Source organism: Garra rufa, chromosome 3, assembly GCF_049309525.1.
Source record: "Garra rufa chromosome 3, GarRuf1.0, whole genome shotgun sequence".
NCBI lineage: Eukaryota > Metazoa > Chordata > Actinopteri > Cypriniformes > Cyprinidae > Garra > Garra rufa.
Genome location: NC_133363.1, coordinates 63,903,045 through 63,913,254, shown reverse-complemented (window position 1 = coordinate 63,913,254; position 10,210 = coordinate 63,903,045). Strand labels below are relative to the sequence as shown.

At 42.8% G+C, this 10,210-nt stretch overlaps 1 protein-coding gene across 1 annotated transcript; it reads right to left on the bottom strand.

The window, feature by feature from the left end:
• Window positions 1-6,625: 6,625 nt before the first annotated feature.
• On the bottom strand, window positions 6,626-7,933 carry LOC141331736 (uncharacterized protein F54H12.2-like). Its single transcript, XM_073836766.1, has one exon. It carries the CDS (start codon window positions 7,931-7,933, stop codon window positions 6,626-6,628), a length of 1,308 nt encoding a protein of 435 aa, XP_073692867.1.
• Between the last annotated feature and the right edge of the window lie 2,277 nt (window positions 7,934-10,210).

Here is a 10,210-nt window from a genome sequence, read left to right as displayed (position 1 = left end):
TAATATTTTGTTTCAACATCTTATGTTTATGAATATATCGCTTTTGTATTTTTCTACCTATCTTATAATCTTAGTTTTGGCAAAAATGGCCGATGAGAATACACCTAGCAGTCAGACAGACCAATCTCTCATAGATCTGATACAAAACGCTACTGAAATCTATACAGAGACGCATCATAATTTGTGCGATGTGTTACAAAGATTAATAGATGGCCGTCCAAATAACGCTCGAATGTCATTTAATTACGTTACATCCTCAAATAGTTACAATTTGCAGGATCTAGAAGCGATGATTGAGCCAAGTCTAAACGATGATTTGTGTAATCAGTTACAGACCGCTATAAATAGAAGTATTCAAAGGCTTCAACAAACCGGTGGGATGTTAACCGATTCTGCAGCGATTCCTCCAGACCATGCCAATGCGGAACGTCCATCGACTTCCAGCGCAGAAAGCCCTACTCAACCCGAACAACCGTCGACTAGTACTACGGATAATAACGATGATCCGAGACCTTCAAACCCTACAGAAGCAGCTCCCGTGAACATCGACGCTCTGATACGACACGGTGGGTGCGTAAACGGCTATCGCGTCATACCACGGCCCCGATTTAATGCGGTGCAATTGCAAAGGACGATGAATATGCGTGACATAAGATCTACGGATTTAGCAGCTTACCAAATTTTGTTACACAACAAAATAGAAGAAATAGTGTCGTTCGCCAGACAAATTGGCGGTGCATCTAGCGTCATTAATTTAACAATGGCCGGTGAGAGTTTGAAAATACCGGTTAACATCGTCTTAACCCCCGGCAATAATTACGACGTTAGTCTTTTCACCGACCAAATTGAGAAAATTTTACAAAGTGACGATCAGTTAATGTCCGATGACAAGGTCGAAATCGAACTCGATGTAGCCATGAATAGACAAGGAGGTGGAAAAAGACGTAAACCTACAGACATACCCCTGCAACAGGTGATTAAAAGAAAAAAGATTAATTTATTCGTACCCGTCAATTCTGGTAATAATTTATGCTTTTCTATCTGTCTTGCCCGGTTTCTTGACCCACAACTCGCCGAGAGCGAGTTAGAAAGTAGGGCCACGGTTATCCACAACAACGCAGGATTTTCAATCCAAGACAAGATCGGTCTTCACGACATAGCAAAGTTTGAAAATCTGCTGGATGTCAAAATCGTTGTTTTTTACAGGACAGGAGATGTTTTAGAAACATTCAAAAATTACGATGAGCCGCATCCAAAGACGGTGCTCCTTTATTTACACGACGAGCATTACTATATGATTCTGAATCTGACAGGGTTCATAGGTACCCCTTATGTGTGCCAATACTGCTACAAAGGTTATACCAAAATTAGAAATCATCATTGCAACTACGTCTGTAACGTCTGTTTCGATCGGAATTGCTTTAAGACCCCCAAAAAAATCATTCGCTGTCCCGATTGTCTACGCTATTGCCAGTCGAACAGGTGTTACGAGATACACAAGAAAGCTCGACCCGGTAAAGAAAAACCGACTTGCGATACTATAAAATATTGCAAACTGTGTAACAGGCGGTACGAGATTACAGCCAATGCCGTTCAACACAAATGCTCCCCTAGCCGGTGCCACAATTGTGGTGAAAAACTGCATGACCGGGGGAAACATTTATGCTTCATTCAGCCTCTGCCTGCTAAGGAACCTAGCACAAGCTATATTTTTTATGATTTTGAATCGTGCTACGAAAACGGCCGGCACGTCGCAAATTTCGTTTGCGCCATCACCTACGACGGCGAACGATTTGTGGCCGAAGGAACTAATTGTGTGGAACAACTGATCACACGATTTAGGCGACCCCGATACAAAGGCTACTGTTTCATAGCCCATTATGCTTCCAGATTTGATTCTTTTCTACTTCTCGAGTATTTTTGCAAAGCAGGCCTTACTCTCAACATCATCATGCAAGGTTGTAAATTAATCTTCATGTACGACGAAACTTTTGCACAACGATACATAGACAGCTACAGTTTCATACCGATGGCGCTGTCTAAGATGCCCGAGGCTCTAAGCCTGGACACGAAGGAAAAAGGCTACTTCCCCCATCATTTCAATAGGTTGGAAAATGCTAGTTACGTGGGTTTTTATCCTGACAAAAAGTTCTACGGATACGAAAACATGACGGATAAAAACCAGGCAAAGTTTGATGCTTGGTATAGCACGGTCTCGGGTAAATTCTTCAATTTCAGAAAACAGTTGCACGATTACGGCGTGAATGACGTAGTCTTATTACGTGAGGCATGCATGAAATACAGAAGAGCTTTCATAGAGTGCACCGAACTTGATCCGTTCAACTTTACTACTCTAGCGAGCTGCTGCATGGGGGTCTTCAAAACGCATTACCTGGACAGAGACACGCTGGCTCTAACCCACGACAACATGTACGTACAACACAGTAAAACATACTCTAACGCATCGATCGAATGGCTCGAGTATGTGAAAAAAACCCGAAACATCGACATTCACCACGCTTTAAATCATGGCGAAATGCAAATAGGTAGCTACTTTTTAGACGGTTACTACGAACAGAACGGTACGAGGTACGGTCTAGAATTCTGCGGATGTCTCTGGCATGGCTGCGAACGTTGCTGCGAACCCCATGATACCCACCCATTGTCCTTAATACCGTTTGGCGTTCTCAGGAGACAGTTTGACGACAAGATCGAAATTCTGCAAAACGCTTACGGGTTGAAAATGGAGGTTCTTTGGGAATGCGACTGGAACAAAATGAAACGTTCAGACCCCGCTGTGATGGAGTTTATGAGTACTTATTCCGCTCCTGAAAGACTAAAACCTAGAGAGGCACTGTACGGCGGACGTACTAACGCGTGTAAATTGTACCACAAAACGACCGATGGCGAGAAAATAAGCTATATCGATTACACAAGCTTATACCCGTTCTGCCAGGCCCGTAAAAGCTACCCGATCGGACACCCCCAGATCATTTATAGCAATTTTGAACCGATTGAAAACTATTACGGACTCGTCAAAGCTACAGTGTACCCCCCTCGCAAATTATTTCATCCAATTCTGCCCCTGCGATTCCATGGGAAATTGATATTTACATTATGTCGTACTTGCGCGCATGACAAAAATCAAACAACCGACTGCACCCACTCGGATGAAGAGAGGGCTCTCTCAGGGTGTTGGGTTAGTATTGAGCTTTTAAAAGCGCTCCAGAAGGGCTACGTTTTGGCTAAAGTCGATGAAGTTTGGCATTTTCCGCAACGAACGGACAAACTGTTTTGCGAATACGTAAAGACGTTTTTGCGTTTGAAACAACAAGCTTCAGGCTATCCGACAGACGTCGTCACAGAGGCCGACAAAGAGGCTTACATCCAGGAATATTATGAAAAAGAGGGGATTCGTCTCGACCCTGAAACAATCTGTCACAATCCTGCGCAAAGGGCTATAAATAAGTTATTGCTCAATAGTCTTTGGGGACGCTTCTCCATGAGGCAGAATCTGCCGCAGACGACGCTCGTGAAAGATCCCGAAGAATTCGCCAGAATAGTTTTTGCTAAAACCGAAACTTTGAAATTTTTCACTTTTGTCTCAGATGATGTTGCTCTCGTGCAACATCAGGAGGTCAAAGAGGAGGATCGACAGACTCGCGACATTAACGTTTTTATAGGAGCGTTTACGACGGCTCACGCGCGGCTGGAGTTGTACGACCTGATCGACAAACTCGGTGAGCGTGTTCTGTACATGGACACCGACAGCTGTATTTTTGTGTCTAGGGAAGGTGATTGGATGCCTCCTTTGGGGAATCATTTGGGGGATCTGACGGATGAAATAGGGGGCGGGGATTACATAACGGAATTCTCTTCCTCGGGACCAAAATCTTACGGGTTTCGGACCGCGAAAGGGAAAGTTTGCATGAAAGCAAAGGGTATAACTTTGAACGCTAAAAATTCCCAAGCTATCCGGTTAGACACGCTGATTGGTCTGGTGAACAGCTATGTGACGTCTCGCGATAATACGCAATACATCACGGCTTACTCCGAAGACATTGTGAGGAATAAAAAGAGTCTCACGTTGCACAACAAGTCACTCGAAAAAAGGTTCAAAGTGGTGTACAATAAACGTAGACTTTTACCCGATTTCACTACACTTCCTTATGGCTACTGATACGACAATGCCTAGAGGAATTCGGGAGGCTTCCGAATTTGACACAAGACTAAGACATCCGTTTTCCTGCGTTATCAGTGGTCCTTCGAGATCGGGGAAGACGTTTTTTGTGAAATGCTTAATGGAAAACGGCTTAAATATGATATCTGAAAAAATTGAGAACATTGTATATATTTACAATTGTTGGCAACCTCTGTATGATGAACTGCTGAAACTGTATGATATTAAATTTGTTGAAGGAATACCATCGTCTCTGAATGATGATCAGTTACTTCCTGTCGACAAGGCTAATCTTTTGATTTTGGACGACATGATGAGCGAAGCTAGTGGGAATATTCAAGTCCAAAAAGTCTTCACTCAGTATGTACACCATCGTAATTTAAGCGTTATTTATATTGTACAAAATTTATTCGTTCAAGGGAAATCAAGCAGGACCATCAGTCTGAACACCAATTATTTATTTTTGTTTAAAAATTGCCGGGACGCTAATCAAGTTATGACTCTCGCGAAACAAATGTTCCCTTTAAATGTAAAATACTTTATGGAAAGTTATCAGGACGCAACCAGCAGACCGTACGGATATCTCATGATAGACTATAAAGCGGATACACCGGAACAATACAGACTCAGAACGGGGCTGCTTTCCGATCGCCAAGTGGTTTACCTCCCGAAGAAAAGATTGTGATCATGTCCGCTAAACTTTGTAAGCACCTACCTCTTTTAAAGATGCTACATAAAGCCACGCCTAAACAACGACGTCTTATTTTACAGTCATCGTCCGACGAGCTCATTTTAGCACTCTGTGAAGTAGCCTTAAACATTCTTTACGGTACAATCCCGATCACTAAGCAACAGTACCAAAAACTGAAAAGGAAAAAATCGGATATTAAATTTCTCGCCAATAAGAAAATCGGTATAGGAGTCAAGAAACGTTTCGTCAACCAGAGCGGAGGATTTCTTTTACCGCTCCTAAGCGTGGCCGTGCCCTTTATTTCCAGTCTGATATCAGGAAGCCGGGGATAAACATGGAATATGCCGAAAAGATGTATCTTGTACCTCAGAATCAGCTGGAAAAGATGCAATCCGTAACCCCTCGAGAGAACATTCAACACGTTGTAGAGACCGATCTGGATTCTGCCATAAGAAATATTTTGCTTAGAAAAGACTTGGATCAACACGAAAAAGCTAAACTCTACTCAAGCATCCTAACCCGGTTTTTAACGATCGTTAAACAAGGCGATCGAGAGAGTAACGTATTGACTTTATCGCTACCGTCTAACGACCCCGGTCATAAAGACGATCAGCCCATCGTTCCCCCTGGAAACGACGGGGGTTCGGAAGATGTCGTAGCTGAAGTTCTGAAGAACGTACCATCGCGAAGCATGAAAAACAGTCGGTACATATTAGACAAAATGTCTAAAGCTAAAGGACTGAGTTCGTGGAATGAAACGGGAGAATTTGTGTTTAAGGGTAAAACCTTACACGGGTCACATATGGTCGATTTGATAAAAAATATCACGGCACCTCATCAGGTTCGTGATGACAGAAGACCTTTAGGATGGGCAGAGTTTTTACAAGCGTTTGCTGAATTAAACATACCGTTCTCTATGGTGCCTAATCAGCATGTTAGACGTACAATCGGTCATTTAAAAAACAAACCCGGAGACCTCGCACAGACGCCTGAGGCTGGTGCGTCTTCTAAAAAGGCAATTAAAAAGAGACTATCGCGTATTATGGCAGATGAGCCAGTGTTCAAATCACCGACTATCGATCGTAGACAATGGTTGGAATTTTAATGTGATGTATGCCTGTTGTTAAAAATAAATTTGTATGTACATCCATTGTAAAAATAAAATGTCTGTGAAACTGATATTCTGGTTTAAGTGTTTTTATTTATGATTATGCATCCTGAATGTATTACACGATTGCACACATTGAATACACGAAAACATTTTTTCTTGACACGCATTCTTAGATTGTATTTTTTTCACAAAGAGCGTTACCATTTGATCATTTTTAATAAAATCGTCGTCGTTGTACAAGTTCATTACATAGTTATAGTCACGACCCCTGGCTAAATGATACAGGAAAAACACACAATGCTGACCGCATACATTTGATGTAAAATCCTGGACCTGTCTGGTAGAATATAATATGAAGCTAGCGTTGGTTGTTAAAAAGTTTTTGATGTACGATGGAAAGTGATCACTATCAGGGGTATTGCCGAAACTGTCGAAAAAACAGCCTGACCCCTCTCCAGTCAAATAAACGGCTATCCAGTGTTCTCCCTCCGAGTCTGACGGATCCGTGTTAACGATGGTCATCGCTGGTAAGCTTTTTAGTGGTGTTTCAGGTAAGTGATCGCAAGGAAGGACTCCGAGAAAATGAGTGTTACAAGATATTTTGTCCATAATAGCCGTAAGTTGCAAGGTGTTCATTTTCTGCTCAGTAGTAATCAAGCAGGACTTGTCTGCGATTAGATATCTCAAGCAAGCTATCAAAAACAGCGTAGGTCAGAAGATTTATAGTATGCGCTAACGGCTGTTTGAAGCGTACTTCCAGTCTGATATTGCCTGACTTGACGAGCGATATGTGCTGACCACAGTCTTCGTCGGGTGTGAGGTTAAAGGCGTAAAGCGAATAGCCTTTCAGAAAATCCTCTCTGTTTATAGAGAGAGCCTGGTTTTTAAGATGTCTCCCGGTCGCTGTAGCCAACTGATAAAACTCTCTGACGGCGGCTCCTGAGGAAAAGTTAGGTTGTAGAGGTTTGGCAGGTATTTGTTGACCGTCTACGTAGAGGGCCAGGAATTCCAAATCGTAATGTTTAAATGCAAACGGGTTTTTATCATAGGCTCCGGTGAACGCGTCGTTATCCACCATAGCCAGAACGATAGATTTTGGCAATGTCCCCAAAAACAAATTTTCTTGATTCGTGACGCGGGACCCTGAGGGTATGGAGAAATTTTTCAGGCATACCCTGTCTATGGGGTACTTTGCCGTTGTCGAGAGCAGGGTCTGGGCATGCGCTAGTCTCACGGACGGTGATACGGTAACTTTCTTGACAAAAAGCGAGGCTGACACAATATTTAATTTATAATCCTCGTCATCACCGGTCATCAGGCAGAATTCGTCTTTGCCTTTGATCATTCGTATTTTTATGTCGACGCCGTTTAGCATTAATTTTTCCTGAAAGAAAATATCGCTGTGAATAGGAGCCAGCAGCTCCACAACTTTGCTTCCGGTAGTGTAGCGAGATCTCTTGGTCAGACCGTTGTTGCGACCTGTGGGGTCGGTTTCGTCCATGTTACCCGCTGTGTCTTTGAAAAACAACCCCGATGAGAAAAGCGTCTCCAGCGTGTCTTTGCTGTAGTTGATAAGACTCTCGATGATACATCGGTATGGGTAAGTACTCGAGCTCTGAGATATCAATCGATCCCCGAGGCTGATGTCTACTTGCGAAAATATAGTGGCCCCTGGGTAATTAATTAGGCCGACCTTTGCGGTGTCGGCTATATCGCCTCCGTTAGGTTTTGTGATTTTAAGTCTTAGAAAAAGCAGAGTGTTATTTAGGTCGATGTAATCTTCGCCGGTCCCTGCGATGAAAAACTCCAGAGGCGACGATTCCGATATGGCCGATAAAGGAGGTACTTCTAAATAGGCATTTTTCTCGATAACCGTTTGTGTCATCGGTACTGTGAACAAATCCAGCTCCGACTTAATACACTCCCCAGACATGCGGTGCAGTAGAGCCATGTTAGAATATGGTTTTTACGAATTTCGTAGCGTTTCTCTTCACAGACTTCTTACGCTTACGGCTCGTGACTGTGGTCTTCTTGGAGGTGCGCTTTGTTTTCTTTGCTCTCTTTATTGATTGACCACGCCTTCTTATACCAGGGGGTTTAGACAATCTCTTGCGAGCCATGACCATGAGTCCTGAACCGTCCTGAGCTTTGAGGTTGTCGTCGGATGATCTTGACATCACACTTGAAATGACGTCGGTAGCTATATTTTTGGCGGCCGATTTGAGATGAGGTTTAGCTATATTGAATCCTCTTTTTAACAAGGGTACAGCTAGCCTAAACAGTCCTTTAAACAGCCCGCCTATACCTGCGCCGTACATAACAGAGCCTCCCGCGTATCCTGGAAGTCCGGAACCGGCCTGATTTCGGTAATAGTCTATGTAATTGGAGACGTCCGTCCCACGCGGTGTGTAATAAGCCATTTTAAAAGTGGTTTATTTCACGGGTCTAAAGTGTAGCTTTACGATGACTTTACCGTAAGAAAAAGGTATTTCACGGTTTTGATCGTCCTTTAATTCTACGGTGATGTCCGTGATGAGAGACTTGTTGACCGACACGTAATGGGGTTTGTCGTATCTGACACTGACTGTTTTATCGCCTTGTCTCGTTATATGTACACATCTTAAAAGGGGGACGTACGAATCACCCACCGATTGATACTCAATAATATCTGTATAAACATACATGGTGTAGAAACCTCCGTTGATATCGGCCTGGTGAGGAGCATCCGTAATAATAACCTTTGGATCGTCTTTTTCAGGGTAGCTGGACGGTCCTAAAGGTATGTTGGGTTTTACCCCTAAAATAGCGGCTAGTTTACCGCTGAATGTTAATGAAATGTTGGCTTTTGCGACCAGTTGAACTCTGTTTTTTAATGGATCGTGAGACAATACCCCCGATGGCTCAATAACTTCAGTTATAGCACGATTCACAGAACGAACGTTCTCGTAGTACCCTCCTTGTATCTGAAGAACCTTCATCACGGCATTCCGTGATATTATTTCTTCGGTGGGATTACCATCTTTTACCGGCGGCGTGTATACTGCTAGTTGGAAATATCCTTCGTTGTCTTTCAAGGTGTACCATGATCTAGGATATTCAATCTCGGCGAGTCCCACTTCCCACTTTCCTTTAAGGCTTATAGTTCTTGCTAGCCTGGTCGTATAACTAGATATACGATTTTGAGGATAAATCGTCAAAGAAGCATTGCAGGGTAGCGTCAGATAGAAGCCGTGGTCGTCCATGATGCGTCTTTACTCTAATAAGCTTTTTGTTAAAGACGGATGTGTTTTTAAGCTTTCTGCAGGTCCAACAGAGTTTTCTTGTTGACGTAACTATTAAATTTAGAGGGCCATCCTAGCCATTTCACTAACACTAACGTAGATCGTCCTTGTTTTTTCTCCCCTAAAATCTTTTCCACCTTAAACGCTTTGTTTTCGCTTACGATTATTTTCTGTAACTCTTGTTCATAAAACACTCCGTCAAGGACTTCATTGTCGTAATCCGTCAGTTTGTATACGGGTGGGGTGCGCGGTATACGCGATGATACGGTAAAAAATTCCTCTGTGTAGTTCTGGTCGTAACCCTTGGCGAACGGTCCTCTCACTTTAGAAATCCTAACCACATCGCCTACTTTATATTTAAATACGGGTTGATCGTTCTTCTTCACGTTGCCGTACAAGTTTTGAAACACTATGCCTTCGTTTTCTTTGCTGACATCCACAGGTCTCATCTTAATACTACGATGATAACTGGAGTTGTACCCCTGCATAACATCTTGCAAAACGTCTATGTATCTCTGAGAATTAGTAGCGGTTAAAAACCTAGCTATACGGTATTTAATCGTCCGGTTGAAGCGCTCAGCCACGCTTGCCTTGAGATCAGTAGCCGTCACAAAATGATGAATGTCGTGTTTTTTCATCAAATCTTGAAAATGTTTGTTTAAAAATTCTGTACCCTTATCCGTCTGTAATTTCTTTGGAACACGTCCCTCGTCGAGTATAGACTTGAACGCTTTTGTAACCTCCACTCCGCTCTTATTTTTCAGAGTTCTAACCCATGCGTACTTACTAAATACATCAATACAGGTCAGAAAATATTTATTATTATCATTTTCCTTGGAATAGGCCGACATGTCGACGAGATCCGCCTGAAATTGCATATCTATCCCATAAACGACGACTCTGTTGCGTTTATAGTTTATTGGAGCCGATCTGTGTAATGTGTATGC

Coding starts and splice junctions, on each gene's coding strand:
- LOC141331736 (XM_073836766.1), bottom strand. CDS start 7,933: ATGGCTCTACTGCACCGCATGTCTGGGGAGTGTATTAAGTCGGAGCTG.